Source organism: Ananas comosus, linkage group 17 (genome assembly GCF_001540865.1).
Source record: "Ananas comosus cultivar F153 linkage group 17, ASM154086v1, whole genome shotgun sequence".
Lineage (NCBI taxonomy): Eukaryota > Viridiplantae > Streptophyta > Magnoliopsida > Poales > Bromeliaceae > Ananas > Ananas comosus.
The window spans coordinates 737,620-761,425 of record NC_033637.1 but is presented as its reverse complement, the minus strand read 5'-3'; the positions used below and the strand labels follow the sequence as shown (position 1 = coordinate 761,425).

Genomic DNA, 23,806 nt, shown 5'->3' with positions numbered 1-23,806 from the left:
GATAGTTTGTTTGTGAATGAGTCAAATTAATTATTTACCACTCAATCGATTAGAAAACTAATTTTTAGACATTGTCAAAGATATTATACTAAAAATATTTTCCAAAAATGGATTCTGATCCAATATATTTCCAAATAAAAATGTAAGTCCATCTATTAAGATGTGAAGGCTTCTTCTAAGGCGTCATTTCTTCATGTTTTTTTCAAAAATCATAAGTTTGTATTCACATTTCCCAACAAATCTTACAAATTTGTGATGCAAAAGCACCTATTATAAGCATCAAGTTTCAATTGGTCAAAACTTTTAGGCTACGTTTGTTTCGGATATAAGTAAGAATTACTTATTTTAGAGATAAATACAAGTTCAGATATAAACATGAATTAGAATAATTTTGCGTTTGGAAGAAAATTAGGTTATTCCTAAAAATAAGGTAAATAATATTTGAATGTGTAGATTAGAGCATAAGGAATAAGAGTTATAATTTTAAATTAAAAATATTTTATCTAATTAATTAACATCAAACTATTAATTAAAAATAATTTAATAAAATTAATAAATTTATTAGCTATGAATATTATATAAGATAATAAAACATAATAATTAATTTATTAAATATAAAAAATAATTTAACTTTTAACTAGTTAGTAAATTATTTTAGTTAGATAACTAGTAAAAAAAATTAATTAGATTAATAAAAATATTAATAGTTGATCAATATTATAAATATTAGTTTAAGTATAAATAAATACATTTAACAATTAATAATTAATTAGCTAGTTAATTATAAATAATTAATTATTTATTTATTTATTTTATTATTTAAGCAATGGATAATATTTTAAATATATTAATTAGATTAATTAATAATTTAACATTATAATCATAATTAAAATGAGATTTAGATTTTAATTAACATTATTCTCATTTTAGAACAAGCTTATTTTTTTAAAAAAAAGGGTGAAACAACAGTTTTAAATTTATACCGAATTATACTAGTTTATTTCAGAGTATTCAAGAATATAAAAAAATCAAAAATTATTGTTTTCACATATAAAAATTTATGTTTAGAAATAAAAAAAAAAGAATAATAACTTATTCCCCTTTCTTTTTTGAGAATACTTATTCGGAATCACATGCTGTCATGCATTCTGAATAAAAATGCAAACCAATATCACCACGACTACCTAACACCTTATGTCACCAAAGCAACATAGGGGAAAATAATAATAATAATAATTTCCTCAGAAAAAATATACAAAATTAATAACATTCTTAATTATACGGCACCGTACAACTTAGTGACTAAAGCATTAGGGAGACAAGTGACCTTCATTTCCAATTCCAACACTACAGCATGTAATGGATTGGTGACGCAGACTCATAAAGCAAATACAAAAAAAAAATTATCTTGTCATGCGATGAATCTCTAGAAAATTCTTTGTTTTCTAGTCGATTTTGACGGGCTAAAGGACCCATACGGCTCCGTACATAATATAAATATGTGTTTACTCCCAATTGATCCATTGTGGTCCTTTTCTTTTGTACTTGTATAAACTGCTTTTTAGGGAAGGATATATCATATCTATTGCTTTTTACACATGTCATAGCAAATTATATAGTAGCGAGGATGTTACAGGTTTTCAAAATAAAAATTGATATATTGAGGCTTTTTTTTTATGGTGTTAAAATAAAATATATTACATTTAGTTACAATTTGAATCTCTTTATTTTGAGGATAGTAAAATTTACTCTAAATATATTATTTTTTGAAAAAAATTGATGCACTTATATGCACGCAAAGTTTGAAGATTTTTAGTTAGATTATTCATGCAATTCAATGTGTCATATGTGTTTGATAATTCGTAAATAGTTTATAAGAATAATATCTTATTGTATATTTTTAAGTTATTTATAAATATTGACTTGCTGCGATAAAGAATTTGTTCAACTTTCGAACCTCCCGTTATTCTACTTCGCAATCTTCAAAGTGCCACAATGGGTTCTGAACCGCATTGAAGCTCTTAGAAGATCCTTCTTTTGGAAAGGGTGCTTCAAAATTTCTGGTGGGTCATGTCTCGTTGGTTGGAAAACAATATGTAAAAGCAAAAGAGAAGGGGGCCTGGGGATCAAAGATATGGGAGCAATGAATAAGGCACTGTTAACCAAATAGTGGTGGCGGTATTTCAATGAAAGACACATGTTATGGGGGAGACTGATCAAAGTCTTGTATTACACTAGAAGAAGGCCGTTACATGAGGGAAGATCCTTCAGACCTTATTCCCAATGGTGGAGAAGCGTGATGAGCTGCCGAGACGTGTTCAAGTGTGGAGTCTCGTATGTGCTTGGCGATGGAAAAAACATCAGGTGGTGGACGGATATTTGGATTGAAGAAACCCCTCTCAGTACCCGATTTTCTGGATTGTTTTGCAGGATAGCGAATCAGGACGCCACAGTCGCACAATGCTGGAATGATAGAGGGTGGAGATGGCGTTTCATAACCAGAGGTCTCACTACTAATACCACTCCCCTGAACCGCCAAAGTTTAGCGCTGCTCAAAAACCTGCTCACTCAGTATTGCCCATTGGCTAGAGAGGATAAGCTATTGTGGAGATGGACTGCTGATCAAATTTTTACCGTTAAATCCCTTTATGATTTCATCACCAACGCAGGTCAAATTGATCCTCTGTACGATCATCTTTGGGGGTTAATAATTCCGCTCAAGCAAAAAATTTTCATTTGGATCCTATTGCATAAGAGATTACTTACAACGGATAGACTGATTCGCCGAGGGAGTCCTGTGGATCAGCATTGCATGTTCTGTGTGTTACTATCTGAATCTTGCGACCACTTGTTTAGTGAATGTATCTTCGTCAGATACCTCCAAATTGAGGTCGGAGTTTCAGTGGCGGCCGATTCGGACGCCGGGGATGTTCGTCGTTTATGGACACGGATCTCAAACAACCCCAACGCCGTAATGAGATCGAAAAATCTTACCCAATTGGCGGCAATCTGATGGGTCATTTGGACGGAGCGAAACAAGATCATCTTCCGCGACGGGTCTCCCAACGCCTACCGGGCTCTTGAACGTGTCATGGCCCTGATCACAAATTGGAACAAAGTCCTCTGAAGCCGCGATACAACGCGCAGTTCTTTTCCTTCAGTATTTACCCATATCTATTTAGTTTTCCTTCGTTTGCACTCTTTTACTTTTCCCCTTTTACGGACTTGCTGTTTTCGGTTTTTTTTGGTTTCTCCTTCTTTTGCCGGCTCGGTTAGGAGGCCTAGCTGCTTCCATCTTGTTCGCCTAATTCATTTTGCTTAATGAATGAAGCAGGTAGCTTGCTACCTAATTCTCAAAAAAAAAAAAAAAGAATTTGTTCAAATATAAGTTGATAGGTAAATAAAGAATCGTATCACACGAATCTGAACATACTAAATACAGAAAAAGAAAAGAAAAGAAAAAAAAAAGAGAGCACAAACATTTAGATAATGTCTTTAGGTTAGAGAAATTGGAACCACAGGAAAAGAGAACTTTTGGTGGGGTTGGAGCTTTTCTGAGGTGTTCCCCACTATTCCACTGTAAACCGAAGTGGGGCAAAGTAAGAAAAGATTGTGCACCGCTGATTCCGGAGAGATAGAGAGAAAAAACAAACCAGGCTTTAGGGAAAGTCATGGCGCATCAACGCATTCAACCTTTTGCTGTATATAATCAACACCACCTCTCATCACGGATGTTCCCCTTGTCTTTTTGTAAAGTGTACCAAGATCTTTAACAACACTATACCCAGAAAATGAGAGTTTTACAAGGAGAAAATTAATCATTCACATGGAAGTGATTTAACGAAGAAAGAAAGAGTAAACTTCAATTAGCGGGCTGTGGTTCAAACGAAATTCTAAAATAAATTATTAAACAAAATAATAAAGTAATATTTTTTACAAAACAACATTAATGTGATGCAGCAGTTTACAATTTTATAATTAATATGCACTTAATTTACTCTTTTATGGTTTGCAAAATTTGCCATGCATGTTATCTTTTTGTTTGACACTTCCTACATACTCATGGTAAAACAAACAAAAAAAAAGAATTGTAGAGTAGATAAGTATAACATTTTAAACCATATATAAAATAATAAAGTAAAAATAAAATAAACTATTTATAGGACAGTAAATTGAAGTTTATTCAAAAATTTATCGTTTAAACTGGTATCATAATATGCCAAGTATCTAAAGCTAATGACTAAGTTTTGAAAGATGGTAGATGGGTTTTTGGGCATGCATGCATGCATGCGCGCACGGAAAAGAATAGGTTAGGAAGTGGCGGTGCTGTTTCCTGTTTAGGGTGGGAAGATATATATATAGTTTGAATTGGCTTTTGAGGATCGATGACTTAATTTGTTCCTTGTATTTTTCGTGTCCTTTTGTACTGTCTCTGTGGTAATTAAGATGGTGAGAGAATATCTCCAGGAATATCTCCACGCGAAGGAGCCACCACCAGGGTGTTGTAGCTAGTGTGTGCATGTTGCGTCAGTGCGTTGAACTATTTGTTGATTGATGCAGAGGAATGTAACTAAACCATGCACGCATGATGGACTTATTAGAGAACACCTTAATTTCTTCTAACGAATTAATTATATAGTAACCCACTAATTAACCCTCCCCAGAAGCAGTGCCAGAGAATTAAACCAAAAGCTTAATTTCCTCTGCACGTAGCAGCAAGTACGTGCGTGCGTTCTATTGTGAAAAATGACCCATCTTGCACCTGTGGTATTCGGTGTTGGATTTGAGAGAGATTGAGGCCATCGAGCACGATAGATTCAAGAGTTGTTGGGAACGATTGAATTGGGTTCGAACACTTCGAGCATCCGAAACCGACCTAACAGCAATATTTGTCAACGGGAAACTGTAGCCACAAACTGTATTCGACGAAGAAGGATCGATTTTGTAGTGAAAGTGTGAAACGCATACTAATTAATGCTTATAAACAAAAAGGTCGTCAGCTCAGGGAAAAAAAATATATATAGAAATATAGTTTTTCTAATTTCTTATGGAATTGTACAAAATATATCGTGCCGACTAATGTAATTTACAGAAACAGGATATGTTTTTTATCATATTATCTCACCGCACATAACACATTTCTATTTTACCTCTATCCATATAAAATGTGAATTTTTATTTATCCTAATAAGATAAAAATAAGAATAAATTATATATTTTTTATTAGTTATAAAACGCATCTCCCCATATCTTAACAAATATTATTATCTTTATCTTTATGTGAAAATCAGAATATTTATTTTTATCTTTATCTTTATGTAAAAATCAGAATATTTATTTTTATCTTTATCTTTATGTAAAAATCAGAATATTTTAAAGAATCCAATAAAATCCTGATAATTTATAATTATGAACTCCTTTCTCTCCGACTTTGTACATAAAAAAATAAATAAATAAATAAATAAATAAAGATTTCTTCCCACGGATTTCCATCTACATGATGATCAAGGATAGAGATTCCGACAGGATCTTCGATCGAAGATCCAAATTCGATCCAAAAGGTCATTGCAGACCTAGAAGGCTCTAAGACAAGTATGACGATCCGACAAGCTTCTGCTAAAATTACAATACGTATGAGGTTTTACAATAGTTGTATTTTGTCTATTTCTTTTTTGCCAGAGCAAAACACTATACAATTATATGAAGCTGATTATTTACATACGCCACATTGCCAGACGCATCTCTTACCAACAAAAGAGAAACAAGAGAATTGTTGAAGCTATGAAATAGAATAAGCAGCATCGACCCAATTAGACGATATACATTTTTTACACTAGCTTTCGATTCTCTAATGTCGATCCTTGATCTATCTATAAATGAATGGTCTGACATATAAATACCTTGTCCTTCTAACATGTGCAGTTGCATAGGATCTACGCCGAGCTGATGCTCACACCGGCATAATCTTCGCTTTTGAATCTTCACCTCGTCAAATGGATTACTCTCATTGAATCTCCAATATTCAGTACATATCCCCATTCATTTGTCTGTATTTATATTCGCGTGCTTAAAGAATAACATACAATACGAAACCCTGCCCACCCAAAGAAAGGAAGGAAAAAAAAAAGTTCAATAGGAATCTCTCCGATCTTACGATATTACTAAGTTCAGTGGATGGGGATGTGGGCTCATTGTACATGTTTACGACTAGGGGAAAAGCGCAGGGCTAAGGTTACAATATACTATACACCACAAGATATAGAGAGAGACAATGTTGCTACAATGAGGAGGCAAGAGGTGCAAGGTTACAATGAAGAGACAATGTTGCTACAATGAGGGCTAAGGTTACAATATACTATACATTACCAGCCATACACAGGATTCTGTACCTGAGGAGGCAAGAGGTGCAAATCCCTACAATGTTGCTTATCATAATCACGTGTACCGGGTATTGCTCCTGTAGACAACCTTAGAATTTCATTGCCTGTTAGACAGTAATGAGCAAATGCCAACCCTCCATCCACCATATCATTCAAATTTGGCAAGGAAACCGACTTTTTCATCTTACTGATTGTTTTACTACTTTCTCCATGCTCATTGCTCTCATTACTCAAAACCTTGTTGAGTTCCGAATACTCCATGAATCTTTGGGTTGCAGCCTCCCATGATAAGTTATATCTCTCCTCAGGGGTGAGGGGTTGAGGCTCACTGGCCATCGCCTCTTTAACTCTGGCAACAAAATCTTCCGATGTTTTGTACGTCAAGCAGTTCGGGAAATCCCGGAAGAAATCATTTGACGGGTGGTCGGCACAGATAACGAACTTCCCCATTGCAAGAGCCTCTGCTGTTGCAGTGCATAGGACATCGCTAACACTTGGATTGATGAAAACCTTGTACCTGAGAAGACAAGGAAAGATCACATAAGTGCATTCCACATTCCACAATCAATATAGAAGTCAGAACAAAACAATGAGGCCTAATGAAGGGGTCTTTTTCTTTTCAAACACATATAATAATATATGCAAAACTGCAATAGGCACAAATGCTTGTCTACTCTAAATGCAGCCCCTCTGCTGATGTATAGGCATAAACAATTTTTCCATTTAGCCCAGGCAGGGGCTTGATCACTGATAAGGTTTCGGTTCTGAGGTACATGCATGCAAACCCAACTTTGCAGATCTAATTTATGCAATTTTTCACATATTTTCAAGGATATGTAAGAAACAAAAAGATCCCTTGTAAGTTTTTAGTTTTCATGAAATACTTACCCATGAAGTGAATCATCTGCATGGTCCCTTCCTCTTAGGAAGTTAAGATTAAGGTCCAACTTCTTAGCTGCTGATTGAACTTCATATGAATCCTCACCGTTTCCAAAGACATCCAACTTGAAGCCTTCCAAGTCACTCTTGTGTTTAGCTAACAAATCTATCAGTTCTCTGTAACCTTTGGCCCACACCATCTTCCCCAGGAAGTATGCCCCTTTGGAGAATGCATGTTGCCCTCGCTCCCTTTCAGCTGCCATTCTCACTCCAACCTCAAGAAATCTGGGATTCACACCATGCACATTGCAAATGACGGACTTCGGTAGATCCTGAGTTGCTGCAGAAAGACGCAATACCTGCAGGACAGCCCATCATTAACTAGTTAAAGATACAGGATATCGATCAAAGGTTGGCCTAGCGATTGGAACTGCTCTGTTCCAAGAAGCAGCAACCAGGTGTTTGGAATAAAAATTTTGAAGCTTTTGCTGGGAATGAGAGCTGAAACAAGCATAAGGCCGGCAAACCAGAAACTTCAGTTTGAAGTTTCTGCTTCTTCTGCACCAGGAAGCTGTTGACGAGAATTTAAGCTACAAGCTACTATTTTTTCGAACAGCTGCACTCAAAAGGCATTCAGAAGTTCCAGCCAGGCCAATCAGACCCTCAGGTCAACAAAAGATCCACAAGCAAATGATTCACCAGGAAATGCCACCTTCCCAACAAAGAAGAACATACGGACTTCTTTACAAGCCACGTGACTATATTAAATTACGAAAGCAGAAGGTTCAAATTTGATACCTTATGGCAGTATGCACGGGCGACCAAATTGTTGATATGTTTGACAAAAAAAGCTTGTATAGCACCATTCTTCTCCCGCTTGATGTACTCCAAGTAATTCGTATGAACAACACCTACCACGTGATCAAACTTGTCGGTCCACCGCTTTCCATGGTGGTACCAGTTTAGGTGCTCTGGTTCCTCCAATATGGCAATGTCAGCTTCCTTCGAGGAGATGAACTGTGAAGTGTCACCAGCAGGAATAATGCTTCGCCGTTCTTTTGAGAACTATCATTCAAGAGAGTAAATAAGAAACTGTTAAAGCATATTGAAGACTAATAAGAATTATAAAATGGATCATAATGCACTAAATAAATGACTACCTTTCCAGGATAAAAAGAGATCTTGAAATCTGCCTTAAAGCCGATTCTTTCCTCCAGCCAATTCCGTATATAGGCCTCCTGCTCCCCTGGAGAGCTGAAAGCCATGTTGTTGGGATAAACCAGTTGTTGGTCTGACTTACAAAGCCAAGGGACCACCAACGTTACGTCCTGCTTAGCTGATTTAGCCAAATATGCAGCTCGAAAAAGTGGATTTACAGCAGTTCCAGTCATCCAGGGAAGACTAGCAGTTGTAAAAATTGCAACATGGCGCTTATGATCTGTCCTATCATGCTTTACAGCATTACTCCAAAGCCCTCCCTCATCACAGTGATGGCCAGTACTTTGCAGCACACTAGCTATTCGTAGGTCAAGTTCGTCGCTTATAGTCTCATTTCCACATAAGGATGTTCCATTTTGACTAACAGGATTATATAGAAGGTGGTCTTTGTGTTTACTGCATAGGGCCTCCACTATTTTGTCGCAAATGTCTACACCCAGAAGATATGTTTCTAGGTAAAAGATGTGGTATCTTTAAAAGTCAAAAAAAAAAAAAAACAAAAAAAACAAAAGAGAATGCTAGGTCTGAAGAAATATTATTAAAAAAAATAAAATTTTAAAAAAACACACAATGATATGCATAAACATCCTGTATATTAACAAGTCACAAGTTAGACTGAGTAAACAAAGTTTTGGTTTCATACCTCTTTTGATGCCAAACTGATCAAACAATGGTCCAGATTGTTTAACAAGATATGCCAAAAGCTCAGGTATATCCAAAGGCGGAACTTCCTGTATGAATCAACAAAATGCATTTGCTCTTGAATCATTATCGAATAAAAGTAGTACATTATTAAATGAAAGTATCAAAATGAAGATAATAATGTGACAAACCTTGGATTGTTCAGGCTCTTTGCACATTGACTTCTGCAAAGAAACCAAAAACAGATATAAGTATGGCGACTCTGAGTTAAGATATATATATATATATATATATATATATATATATATATATATATATATGCAAGAAGAGAAACACGGGATAAGAATAAAGTTAAACATATGAGGATGTATAAATTAATCCATGCATTTACTCTGCATGTGGGGTTGATAAAACAATAGATTGTGTTATCATTAACTGCAAGTAGAAAAATAATGGTGATACACATAAACATATCATACCTAGACAAACAAAAATACAAGTATTCCACTAATACTTGGATGAGCAATTTAGCAAACTAAAAACACAAAACTAAACCTCAGGAGAAGTAACTTTGAGAGTCAATATCAATTTGCTAGTATGTGGGCATGTTCTTGAAATAAGAAGAATAAAATAGTCAAAGGACAATCAAACAAAAAAATCTCAGAAAAATAGAAAAGCTAGAGCTATTTAAGAGAACATAGTTTAAGTCCTGAATGAGCAAGGGAGTAAAACGTTCTGACATGTAATTGTATGTTTCCCTGCAGTTAGTCCATTTGCGTTATTTGCGGAAATGACACATCTAAAGAAGGGACCAAATAGTCACAAACTATCATTCTTAGAGCATGATGACCAGCACAGACTGAAGCTACGGAATGTCGTTACCCTATGGACTGTTTGCCATGAAAAATCTTGAAATAAAGTTCAAGAATTGATGTCCAAAGTTCAAAGATTGATGATTAAAGAAAAATTTCTAAAGAATACAGGACTACTAGTCCCTGCCGAACAATGCATCCAGACTTAATTTAATTGGAATTATGGGAATACGATAAGTGATGTCCATGAGTAGCTGATATCCTATTCTACTGATCAATTGTTTTGCAATAGAATACAAATGCCAATCTCATCACGGAATAATCTTTGTATGCTACAAGCTTGATAATTCTATCTATCGCTGTAAAAATCATCCATCATATTTATCCTTAATTAATTTCACAATGAACAACATAGAAGCCCCGAAATAAAATATTTAACATACTGTACGTACTAAGAATCTAGCCATGAAAACCCTAGAGCGACATAAAGAAAACAAAGAGGATAGAGGAAGGGGCATTACCAAGCTCATTTTAATTTTCTCAACAAATTCGTTGCTCTTGAAATTCCCAAAGATCTCATTCGGCTGGCTCTTCCTCTCGAACTCCTTTAACCCAGTCTTTAACATACGGATCGGCTCCCACTCCTTGCCCTCCTCTTCCTCCTCCCGCTCTCGATCCTTCCACAGAACCTTCCTCTGCCCCCGAAACCTTTCCTTCCCCAAATCCAGCGCGCCTCCCACCTCATCCACCTCCGCCACAATCGCTTTCTTTATGGCCGAGAGATCGACCCGTATCGTCGATTTGGGGCTCCACCTCTCGAGCACCTTCCGGCTGAAATCCGGCGACGAGTACGCGCGCCGTATTTCGGAGAGCTTCGGCTGGATCCGCTTCACGAACTCGAGCTCGACGATCGACCCCTCCGCCGCGGGGCGCGCCGGGGCCGAGAACGCCGACGCCGAGTGGAGGAAGTTCTCGAGCTCGCGGTCGGCGAGGTTCTTCAAGGAGTCGGCGCGGGCCCGCATCAGGCGGAGGTCGGCGTCGGCGGAGTCGCGGACGTCGCGCCACCCCTTGGAGAAGAAGGAGAAGGCCTTCTCCGCCGTGCCGGAGCTCGCCGCCGAGGGCCTCGTGTCCATGCCGAGGTTGATCATGGCTAATCTAGGGTTAGGGTACTCGGTTTTCTTCTCCGTGTTCTCGCGCTCTCTATTAGGGGATGCGATCGTGTGGAGCGCGCAAGAGAGAATACACCACGGAAGCGACGAGGGGAAAGAGGAGAGGAGGAGAAGCAGCGAGGTCCATTTTTATCGTGAAACTGTACAGGGTCCACGAGGAGATTTTAGCAGGGCGGGGTTTGCTGACGTGGCGGAGACGGAACGCGAGATGATGACGTGGCCAGTTGTGGTTGGTGGGTGTATGATGAACAGGTGATCTTTTTTTTGTAGAATATTCTCGAAGGGCGGGGGGGAATATCCTGCGGTCGAGGGACGTTCGACGGCCCGAGTCCGTGGAGGTGATTGGTGCGTGTTTGTTGATCCGAACTAGACCGGTTCTACATTCAAAATCCATTTATATGTTCTTTAAATTTTAAATATGAAAAATTCGTACAATTTTCTTTTAAAAACAAATCGCCCGATTGATCCAAATTTTGGCTAATTGTTTTTACGGCTAAATTATATTAAAGTCATTAGAAATCATATGCGGCGTGTCCAAATTAATTCACCTGTTTTAAAGTATTACCAAAATATTGGTGATACTTTCTGAACTGTCTAAAAGATTCTTCCAACACAATTAACTATCTATAAATAAAGTTTGAAAAATCAATTCACTAATTAATCGGTCGAGACTAATCCATTAATTGTACTTAATAAGTATGTTTACTTATTAAGGCACGAGAAACATATTTAAGTGCTGCAGCAACAATCGACCATCTCTTGCGTAAGTGGCAAAAGACTTGGTTGTTGATATCCGATGTTCTAAATTCGAATCCTAATTGATTCATATTTTCATCTAAATTTATTTCTAAAGAAAATAAATGAAGTAAAAAAGACTTGGTGGTTGGTATCCGAAATTTCAAGTTTGAATTCTAGTTGATTTACATTTTTATCTAAATTTATTTCTAAAAAAAATAAACGAAACAAGTAAAGATGTCAATAAGTATGAATACCCGAAATATTATTCGAACCCGAACCCGAACGGGACAGGTTTACCCGAGCTAAACAGGTATGGATTTGGTTATGGGTATAGAAAATAAAAACCTGACGGATATGGATACGGGTATGGATTTTGTACTTATCCGATCCGAACCCGAACCCGAACACGACCCGAACCCGAATAAATTATATATATATATATATATATACATAAATTTATTTTTATTTATTTATATAATATATAAAATATTTAATAATTTTTATCTCTTAGATCTTCATTCAAACGGTATGGATTTTTAAAATCCGCCAGGTTCGAGTCCGGGTTCGGGTTTCGGGTTTTTGCTCAGGTACGGATATGGGTATGAATTTTTAAAACCCGTCGGATTCGGGTCCGGATACGGGTTTTAATTTGATTTTCGGGTTCGGATTTGAATTTTTAAAAATCCGACCCAAACCCGACCCGTTGACATCCCTATAGACAGATCACATGCTACTTTTTCTAAATATATATATATATATATATATATATATATATATACACACACTGTAATATAGCGCTCTACTTTTTCAAGAATATCCAACTTTAAGCTTAGGTTGATTAATAAGTATTTAAAAGATTCCAAACTGCCTAATTGGGCAGCGGATTCTCTAGAAACTCTGTCCAATCGAAGTTCATTGATAATGATAATTTCAGTTAATTAAAAAAATATTAATTAAATGAAGTGTCGATGTTAGACGTTGATCGAACCCATCATGCGTACCAACCCACGCTGCTCGATTTGTACTTTTGTATGCGAAATGGACTCCACTCAACATCCCGGTGGATACGTCATACATACCGATCGAACAAAGAGGCCTGCTTTTTTGGACTTGTTTGCGACGAGACTTGGTGCATGTTACGTGTTTAATGACATTAAAAATATATATTGTTAAAAATTATGATAATCATAAAAATTATCTTCGTAAATGAAATAATATTTTTAATACTAAGTTTAAAAATTAAATAGTAGTTCTGTAATATAACATGGGTACAAAATATTAAGAATTGCATAAAAGACGGAAAGGATAGGCCTACAAAGAGAGGTATAGAATTCAATTTTACGTTAACTTCATACGAATCAATTTTACGTTGATTTCATACGTATCCATTCTTCAACTCTTATCTGAGAATGCCGTCGATTGAGACTTCTTCTTTTTTTTTTTTGAGAGAGATAGGTAACACGTTACCCGCTTCGTTTGGTTCATTTAGAAATAAACTTAGCTGAAAATGTGAATCAACTAATCTCAACTTAGTTGATTGAGACTTAAAAACACCCAGTAGCATCGGCACTAAGACTGACATATTACAGTGATCAGACAAGGTGAATTGCATTGATACATCCGTCCTACTCAGGATCATTAGTTACCTGAGCATATTTACCTGCATAATAAAACGAAGGAAAATTAAGTAATTTATATTACTGGAAAGGAAGAGGAAGGATCGAATTGATATAGTGCAGCTTATTAACTCACCCCACACAACCTCCCCAATAAAAAAAGTAACTAGAATGTAATAGAAGAGATTACAACACTCTTTAATTCTATGTATTTATATATAAATAAAACGAAATTATTGATTAAAGAGAATCGTTGAGGAGGTAGATTTTTACAATTTTACCTCAATTATTGTTCCTTTGGTGATAACACCTGGACAAGTGTAGGTAGAACCTTTAGCTACCGTTTGGTTTGGGGTTAAGGAAAAACTAGTTATTCCAAGGATAAGGTTAAGTTCAGGGTTAAGATGGGGTTAGAGTATTTTTGTGTTTGGTTGCGGGTTGAAGTTAGTTCAGAATAGTGAAAAATAGTATTTGATTGGAGTAGGTGGATAAGAAGGGGTGGGTTATTACGAATAGAAAATAGTATTTGGTTGGAGTTTGGTCGGGTTAGATGGAATTAGCTAATCCGGGATAGCCCATTTGATAACCCCCACCAATTTTTGAGGGTGTTTGGGGATAATCCCTTAACCCCCAACCAAACAAAGGCTTAGGATTCTTCTTAATGCCGATGATATCTAAATTGGAAGTACATTTCAGTTCCGGATGCGTCACATGGGCTTTAGTGAAGAACCTTAATCTCGTAGGGCGGCTGAAGCGTTCATATTTCTGTGGTTTTCTCGTAAAGCCCGGGCCGACGAATGTGGCTTTGGTTAGCATTCTCTTCGACTGCTTGGCCGAACACACCAACAAGTCGAACAAGATGAAAAATATAAATAATTGAGTAAGATGAATAAAAAGTATCATAAGATGGAGAACAGAGAAGATGAGAAAAGTTAACTTTTCCGTTTGCCAGAGTGGACAACTTTAAACATTCTCTTCTTCGGCAACAGCCCTAACCTGCACCGGATAAGTAGTTGTGTGATAAGGTATAATACTCGGACTACTCATTTTTCTACAGAGAAAAATAAACAATGCATATGAAGAATTGATTATAAACTCACCTGTGGCAAAGGGACTTCCCATTTTCCGGCCTTCTCTTTCCTCTTCTGTTTAACACTGTTGCTGAGAACATTTTTAAGCAAGACGAAAGGTATAATAAGATGCATTTATTTTAACAAGAAAGACAACTCAATGTAATAACCTAGGAGGACCAATTTACCTTCGCGCGCGTGGTAACATCACGATCTAAGGAGATGCGCATGAACAGCTCCTACTAGAACCTTATCATCAACTTTTCTCCTAGAAGAAGATTCTTCATGCATGATGAGCCTACAGAAGTACAAATTATGTCAAAATTGCAGAGTTTCACAAACAAACTCGACCCAAGTTCTCATATATAAGACAGCAATACCCAATGAATAGAAGATCCCAGGATAAAACCATGAAGCTGTAAAAATTAAGCTAAGATAAATTACAAGAACGAGGTACTTACTTATCATTCAACCAACAAAGAGCAGTTAACAAAGAGTAGACATATTAACATATCCAACTAGTTTGTTAGTATTCTCAAATGATCATAAGATTCCACATATTAGCATATTGAAACTTTAAAAAGCATAGCCTTTCTATTCTTTTCCTTTTTTTCTCGGGGAGCAGAGCAAATAAATTAAGCTATAAACAGGGAGCCGATACATTTACTCATCAAGGAAATGAACAGCAGATGTGATTCAACTAGGCTAACCAAGTGATTTCACACACTAACAATGAAAACAAAGCAAAGAAGACGTACTCGAGAGATTTTTTTATTATTATTATCACTAGTTAGAAAATTAAGACAACAAATCCAGCTACTCCCAAAAAAAAAAAGTCTATTCAAAAAAGGAAACTTCCTATATTATCCTCCACGTTTTCTTTTGCCCGTGCTCTTGTAGTTTAAGCAGTTCCACCCAATCCTAGTGTCAGATATTCCCAAGACTATGTTCTGCTAGTTATTTAAGTTTTAATTTGGACTAAAACTGCTAGCTTTACCATGATTCGATAAACCGAAAATAAGATACATTCTTTATGTTTTAGCAACCAATTTCATATAATTTTCCAGGGATTAAAAGAGTAGCCAAATTTTTTTAGCACTTAGAGACTTACGTCTTCTTCATCGTAGCCTTCTCTGCGTATCGTTTATTCGCAAATCAAAGTTCTAAGATTAATTAAAAAAAAGAGAAAATGAAAAAGGGAACCTTTTGGGGAAAATTGGATCTTTCATGGACTTGACGCGCCTTCTCCTTCCGCTTGCGCTCGAAGTGATCGAGGCGGTATCCATGGCGCTGGCGATGAAGCTCAATGTGATCTCCTTGTGGTTACAAATTAAAATTTAGATGGAAAAAAAAAGGTAAAGGAAAAGAAGAAGAGTGAAGTGTAAGAATCAAAAGAGAGAGAAGAGAGAAAATCATGCTGTGTAAGAATCAACATGGATTATCGATCATATCATGGTGGCGAAGAGAGATGAGGCGAAGGTTTGCAAGGGTTCCGGTGTAGAAGGGTTTTTACAAGAGTAATTTAATTTTTTCAAATAAAAGATACAATATTAAAGTCGGTTTAAAATCTCATTTTTTACTGGACCCATCAGGCTAAGGCCCAGGCTCATGGTTACGGTGCCAAACAGGTGCAATTGCGGCCGCTTGTGTTGTAAGGCCGTTGCGTTAAGGCCCAGACTCGAGCCTGGGCCTGTAAAATCGAGTAATTTATTATCACACAAGATTGAGGGGAAAAAGAAAAAAAAAACTCAGAAACTTTTTTGAGGAATTCTTAATAAACCCAATTAAAATAGCTGTGATTAAATAGACTAAATCATAATTTGATCTAAATTACTAAATATCCTATATAATGTATCACTACATTTATTGAAAACCATAGTCGTATAATAATGAACGAAATTAAATTATTATACTGTGCATGAAAACGAGAGAAATTTTGATTTTGAAATCTTTTGGCTAATAAATGTTAATACATCAACAACTGGAAGAAACTTGGCGAAGAATCATGGTTTAGTACGCATCACGGTTTAAAGAAAAAAGAGAGGAATAAACAAAAGGAAAAGGAGGAAGAATCAGGCGAGCTTGAGCCCGTAGACTCGGTTGGCGACGCGCTCGGCGACGTCGAGGCGAGCGTGCATCCTGCAGGCGCCGAGCAGCGTCGCCCAGAGCGCGTCGTCGGGCTCGGTCTCCATCCCGGCGATCAGCGCCTCCGCCTCCTCCACGAGCCCCGCCCTCCCCAGCACATCCACCATGCACGTGTAGTGCTGCAGCGCGGGCCTCCCCAACCGCGCGAACACCCTCCGCGCCGCCGCAACCATCCCCGCCCGCGCGCACGCCGCCAGCACCGCCGTCGCCGCCGCCGCGTCGCCGCCCCCCGCGGCCTCCCGCTCGAAGATCTCCACCGCCTCCGCCGCCCGCCCGTGGGCCCCGCACGCGGCGATCATGGCCGTCCACGCGGCGAGGGTGCGGCCCCTCTGCGGCGTTTCGTCGAGCACGCGGCGGGCGGAGGCGAGGTCGCCGCCGCGGGAGTAGGCGGAGATGAGGGAGGGGGGGAGGACGGGGTCGCGGAGGAGGCCGGCGACGAGGGCGGCGGCGTGGAGGAGGCGGGCGAGGCGGAGGGAGGGGGCGGCGGAGGAGAGCGCGGCGGCGAAGGAGCGGGCGTCGGGGCCGGGGCCGAGGAGGAGCATGCGGCGGAAGAGGCGGAGGGAGGCGGAGGCGGAGGGGGAGGAGCGGAGGAGGGAGTTGAGGGCGAAGAGAGGGGGGCGGCGGTGGGAGGAAGAGAGGAAGGAGAGGAGGAGGTGGGCCTCGGCGGGGCGGGAGCAGGCGGCGTAGGCGGAGAGGAGCTTGCAGCGGAGGAAGGGGTGCGGGGCGAGCCCCACCGCCACCAGCCTCCCGTGGGCGCGCCGGAGCGCCCCCGCGTCGCGCGCCGCCAAGATGCCGTCCAGCAACGCGCCGTACGCCCGGACCGCCATGCTCTCGATCGGTTTACTCGTACTCTTATTATTATTATTATTATTATTATTTACTTAATTAACGCAGTACCCTAGCTCTCCCTGAACTTAAGCCAGACTGCCAGAGCCGGCCGGATATCTCTAATTATTCCCATGGGGCGTCGCGTCGATATATCATATATGGTGTGAGATCGACAAGGCAGCAGCTATATATATATTCGTTCGATAGTATGTAGTATCTAGTATGTAGTATGTACATGCATTAGAGACTAGTGTAGAATTCAAAACATATATATATATATATATATACACACAGCGGTATTACCACGCGAAAACAAATATTTTTCATATATACACACACTCCTAAAGAAAAAGCAAGCCCACATCTTAATTCCCCAAAACTACCCATATATACTTCTTCTTCAGTAGTAACCAAAAAAGAAGAACCCAAAAGAAGGGAAAAAAAAAAAAAAAAAAAAAACGAACTTAATTAATTAAGTAGCAGCAGCAGCACACTTGTTACTTGTATCACGCACATTGTGCCACTGATTTACTACACAAAAAGTTGCTTATAATTTGGATATATATTTCCTGCTTCCACCTCCACGGCCTTTCCAGTCACAGCTCCAGCCAATCCGGACCCGACACGCGTCAAGGCGTCTGGGGCTTTTTGGGGCTACCGTTGTGGTGCAGTGGGTCCGGCCCCGACGGGACCCACCTCAGCTCCTCCGCCACCGCCGTCGCCGTCGCCGTTCCGACCACCCCCTCCCTGTAAAAACCCCTCATCACGGCCTCCTTTGATGCACCGTATTCATAATTAACCTGAAACCCAAACTTAATTTAATCTCATAAAATTAACCACATTTGCAAATATATCCTACATCAAAAATATCCCCACAAGAACTACAACAAAACCTCTCGATCCAAACTCACTGAAGGAGCAGTGTCGTAATTTAAACACCCAATACCACCGCTGCAACCTGTTCATGATTAAACTAAACAGTGTCATAAAAGCCCGTAAACATGATTAAGAGATTAAAAGAGTTTAATTCGTTCCAAATATATACCAAGACGAATTCCTTCCACCCCAAGGGACAAAACCACCAGTAGTAGTAGTGGTAATAGTAGAGAAAAGGATTGCAGAATTAAACGAAACCGACCCATAATCTCGTGTATTGTTCTACGTAGCCTCCATGGTGGCTATTTATAGAAGAGGAGAAGCGTATGATGTAATTAATGGGAGCAATGAGGGGTAGTTAATTTTCATAAAAAATACATATTATGATAGGATGCTCTCATGTCAAAGAAAGAAACGAAAGAGATTGAGTTAAGATCCACAAAATCGAGTACACAATGCAAATCATCGGCATGATGTAAAGGGAATGATTGCGGCTTTGCTAGTTGGATCGGGTTTGGTTCCGGGGCGAGAGCTGCTCGATTTCGGATCGATCAGTGGCGGCGCACCCGAATCCACACAAACCACGCCGCCTTTACTTCCTCCCATGATTATTACTCTACATAATGCTGCACCCAATTATCCCTTCCAAAACGGAGACACAGAAAAAGGACGTCACCATGAATTATGAATTATTTATCATCTATGTTAAGACTATTATTATGGATATGTTCTGCTAAAAAAAATATATATATTATTTTCGACACACCGATCATGTCCGGTGCAAATCGCAAAAAAATTAATGTCTAGTATGTAAGTTTGAAATCTAGTTGTTTAACATTTTTATTTTTATTTTTATTTTTTGAGAGAAAGGCAGCACGCTATTTGCGTCATTCATTAACATCTAAATTCGTTTATAAGTAAAAATAAATTAGCAGATAATATGCAAGTTTTCTCTCAAAATTATATAGAATAAAATAACACGTCACTTTTGAAACTTAAGTTTCAATCAAAACAATTTAGCATTCAATTTCTATTTTTATATAGGTAAAAAGATGGAACACTGCATGTTTGTTTCACTGAAACTGGACTTTGGTTGAAGCGGACATTGGGTTGAACTGGAGTTCGGTGAAAACTACTTCTTTCCCGCTGTTTGTTTCGTAGTTATGGATGTGAAGTTCCATCAGTTCTGCTGTTTGTTTGATAAGAACTGTATAATATAAAACTATAATTTATATATAAATAACAAATATTTTATAATAAAAATAATATAATTATATTTTTTATATAATTAAAATTTAATTTAAAACAACTAAATTATTTTTTTAAACATAAATTATAGTAATACAATAATAAAATTATAAAGTAAAAAAAAATTAATACTTAATTAATCAATTTTTATCATATTTCAAAACTTACAAACTAAATAAAGAAAATATTAAAACTTAACTAAATAATTTTTATCATATTTTAGATATATTAATTGAATAAAAAAATAATTAGTAACATAATTAAATATATTTAAATATAACTAGCTTTACCTATTATATAATTTTATTATTTGTTTTCGCCTCTTTCACCGTAATTGACTTTGGCCAACAATGGGGCGAAGTCAATTACGCCGTTTAAGGTTAACTCGAGTTTCGACTGTAACTTTTTTACGGCGAACCAAACAATGGAAGTGGTCGTTTAGGGGTTGTTTGGTTTGACGTAAAACTGTGAAAAAAAAATTTTCGGAGGAAAATAAATTTTACGCTCTTAGCGTTTGGTTTGTAGGAAAAAAAAGGTAATTTTCCGTTACGGTTGTTTAGTTGAAAGGAAAAGAAGGAAAAAGTTAATTATAAATAAAAAATTATTATTATTATTATTATTATATTATATTATATATATATATATATTTATATATTTATTTATTTTATATATTATATATTATTAATATGTAATAATTATCATATATTGCTAATATTATAATTTATATTTGTAAATAAAATATATTTAAAATATATTGTACAATAAGTATATAATATAATATAATATAATAGTATATATATATTTAATACTATAAAATAAATTTATAAATAAATTTTCATATATATATATATTATATATATATATTATATATAATATATTAATAGTATATTAGCCTAGCTCTATATATATATATAGTCCGGCTACTATGCTATCGGCAGCACGGAGCGCTCCGTGCTACCAAGTTGTTTTCGATGATGCGGCTTCCAAATCGACGAATAGCTCTGTTAGATTTGATCTACACTATTGAAAGTATTTGGAAGCTAAATTTCAAATTTTTTTTACATCATTTGACTAGTGATCAAAAGATCTCAAAATTGACAATTTTAATGGCCGATGTGGTGTGTTTGTGAGTTTAATGGTGTAAAACAATCCAAATGCAATGAAAATTTTATAGAAAATTCCTTTCACTAGTTAGAGTAAGATCAGTATATCTGATCTTGAATTTAAATCTTTTATCATCATTTTTTATGAGATTTTTATTTTCAGCCGTTCAATTTTAGACTATTTGTTTGATAGGTAAATGAGATTAAAAAATTATGAAATTTAGTTTCTAAATACTTTCAATAGTGTAGATCAAGTCTAACGGAGCCGATCGTCAATTTGGAAGCTGCATCATCGAAAACAACTTGGTAGCACGGAGCGCTCCGTGCTACCGGTAGTATAGTAGCCTAGTTCTATATATATATATATAGTCCGGCTGCTATACTATCGGTAGCACGGTGGCTTCTGTACTACCAAGTTGTTTTCGATGATGCGGCTTCCAAATCGACGATCAGCTCCGTTAGATTTGATCTACACTATTGAAAGTATTTGGAAACTAAATTTCAAAATTTTTCGACATCATTTGGCTAGTGATCAAAAGGTCTCAAAATTGACAATTTTAATGGTAGATATGATGCATTTGTAAATTTAACGGCGTAAAACAATCCAAATCAAATGAAATTTTTATAGAAAATTTTTTTACTATTTAGAGTATGATCAATACCTCTGATCTTAAATTCAAGTCCTATATCATTATTTTTTATGAGGTTTTTATTTTCAGCCGTTTATTTTTAGACTACTCGTTTGATAGCTAAATAATACTAAAAAATTATGAAATTTAGTTTCCAAATACTTTCAATAATGTAGATCAAGCCTAACGGAGCCGATCGTCGATTTGGAAGCGGCATCATTGAAAACAACTTGGTAGCACGGAGGTGTCCGTGCTATCGATAGTATAGCAGCCTAGATATACCGTGCTATCGGCTGCTATGCTATCGATAGCACCAAGCACTTGGTGCTATCAAGTTTTCTGCCGTTAGATTAATCCATTTGATTAATTTTTTCCGTTAGATTATATTATTCAACCAACCACACACTCAACCCTACGGGGCCCACATCATCCTAACCGTACATTTCTCAATCCAAGAGCTAAAAAACTAATGGCACTAATAGCTTGGTACTATTGATAGTATTCCAGCCTAGTTATATATATATATATATATATATATATATATATATATATATATATAGAGAGAGAGAGAGAGAGAGAGAGANTGAGAAAAGTAATAAAGATTGGTAACCTAATTTATGATATTAGGTCACCCCTGGTGAGTTGGGATCCCCCTGGTGAGTTAAGATTGACTGATTATAGTAGGACTGGGATGTTAAAAAGTAGGTTCCCAATTTTTGAACTATCATTTTTCTCGCAAAATGATAATTATCATAAGGTCGGATTAATATATTGATCCAAAGGCTAAAAACTGGTAGCAACAATGGAATTTTACTACTAATAATAGCTCAGTCCAACTCTATATATATATATATATATATATGTGTGTGTGGAGTCGGTGTGAACCACTCACATGGTCCACGAGCTCTTGGATGAGCTCGTGGACGCCGATCCTGAGCCGCGATTTTTCACTGTGAGTTTTCGTTTTCCGCCGCGATTTGGTGGAAAACGAAAAGCTTGCTTTTACGTAGACTCCGTAAAATGATTTTTTTGGCAAAATTTTTTTACATCAAACGAAACGCTGGAAAAGCAACTTTCAAGCCCGAAAATTTTTTTTCAGGGTAACCAAACACACCCTTTAGGACGAAAACGACTTCTCTCCTCTCCACGTCCACCCTACTTCCACCCAAACAAACATGTATGAACTCTGAATCATTTCGATTTGACTATTAATTTTTTAAAATTTTTAATTTTATCATTTATTTTTTTAGTTTTTTTTATTTGAATAAAACAACCATATTTTTACTTTAAAATTTAAATATATTATTTACTTTTACAAATTTAGTTAGCTTACTTCATGCAATTTTCGTAACTGCAAATTTATTAAAACAACTAATTAGATTAAATTTTAAAATCAAAACTAAAATTTTTAAAATTTAAATAATCTTATTTAAAATGAACCGTAATTCAAAAAAATTATGCGTTTTTATCTTTACCGTGTAATACTCTAATTTTCATAAGATATTAACATCCTAACAAACATATATAATATACCCAAATTACAAATATGCATTGCTAAAAATATTTTAGCATACATGCGCTGATACATCACACCTTAGAAAGGAAAATACTTCTTATCTATATTTACTATGTATAAAAACACATATTTCAAATTTCAGTTTGCCGACAGATATATTTTTAAAAATATAAAGATAAGAAAAGAAATATAAGAATAAGAATAGAAAAAAGTGGGAATAGATATGAAAAGAAATAAATATTTAATTACTTTTTTTTCTCTAACGAATAATTATATTGTGTAATTAAATATTTTTATATCATTCAACATCTTTTTCTTTTGTGGTGAATATTTAAGATTATCTCAATTCTATCTACTAATATTTAGTTTTATATAACTTTTGATTGATTGCAACAATAATCAAATTTAAATTTAATTTCAAGTGTGTATATATAATTTAAATATTATTTGATTTTAAATATTTATTTCATCTGAAATTTAGAGTTATATTTTAAATATATAATTTAGAATTAAAGTAATGATTTTTAAATTAAAATTAAAATTTGAGTTTAAATTGTGAATTAAATATAATTTTGGATATTAAGTTTGAATTGATAATTAAAAAATTTTAAATTTTTAATATAGTGGATGAAGATTAAACTTTGTTTTGATATAAACGTAAATTAAAATTTTTGTACTTTTAGTGCAAAACATATACTTAAATTTTGGATTCGTTAAAATTCAAAAATATAGAAAATATTCAATGCATATATTAAAAAAAAAGAACTATATAATTATAGCCGGCAACAATTATTTGAATTTGAATTAAAATATGATAGATATTTTAAATAAAATTTAACAAATAAATTTATTTTTTAAAAGAATTAATTTTTTTATTGTAAATTATTGGATAAATATGGTACAAAAATTTGTATTGCTTTAAGATAACTATTAAATT

The 23,806-nt window shown here is 36.1% G+C and overlaps 3 protein-coding genes across 4 annotated transcripts; all 3 read right to left on the bottom strand.

Annotated features, from left to right (window-relative positions):
• On the bottom strand, positions 5,987-11,231 carry LOC109723080 (digalactosyldiacylglycerol synthase 1, chloroplastic-like). Of its 2 annotated transcripts, none has more exons than XM_020251294.1 (7): positions 10,453-11,231; positions 9,311-9,343; positions 9,121-9,208; positions 8,420-8,928; positions 8,058-8,324; positions 7,269-7,618; positions 5,987-6,897 (listed from the first exon to the last, which is right to left on the bottom strand). In XM_020251294.1, exons 1-7 carry the CDS (start codon positions 11,077-11,079, stop codon positions 6,363-6,365), a joined length of 2,409 nt encoding a protein of 802 aa, XP_020106883.1. In that variant the 5' UTR covers positions 11,080-11,231; the 3' UTR covers positions 5,987-6,362. The 2 variants fall into 2 exon arrangements, with proteins under 2 accessions (XP_020106883.1, XP_020106884.1); XM_020251295.1 differs by having other exon boundaries at positions 8,420-8,907.
• LOC109723305 (pentatricopeptide repeat-containing protein At2g33760-like) lies at positions 14,226-17,496 on the bottom strand. The gene is made up of 4 exons (XM_020251634.1): positions 15,728-17,496; positions 14,713-14,822; positions 14,555-14,615; positions 14,226-14,450 (listed from the first exon to the last, which is right to left on the bottom strand). The coding sequence occupies exon 1, from the start codon at positions 17,494-17,496 to the stop codon at positions 16,597-16,599; it is 900 nt and encodes a 299-aa protein (XP_020107223.1). The 3' UTR covers positions 14,226-14,450; positions 14,555-14,615; positions 14,713-14,822; positions 15,728-16,596.
• Positions 17,938-18,639, bottom strand: LOC109723301. The gene is made up of 3 exons (XM_020251625.1): positions 18,543-18,639; positions 18,409-18,455; positions 17,938-18,297 (listed from the first exon to the last, which is right to left on the bottom strand). Exons 1-3 carry the CDS (start codon positions 18,637-18,639, stop codon positions 18,127-18,129), a joined length of 315 nt encoding a protein of 104 aa, XP_020107214.1. The 3' UTR covers positions 17,938-18,126.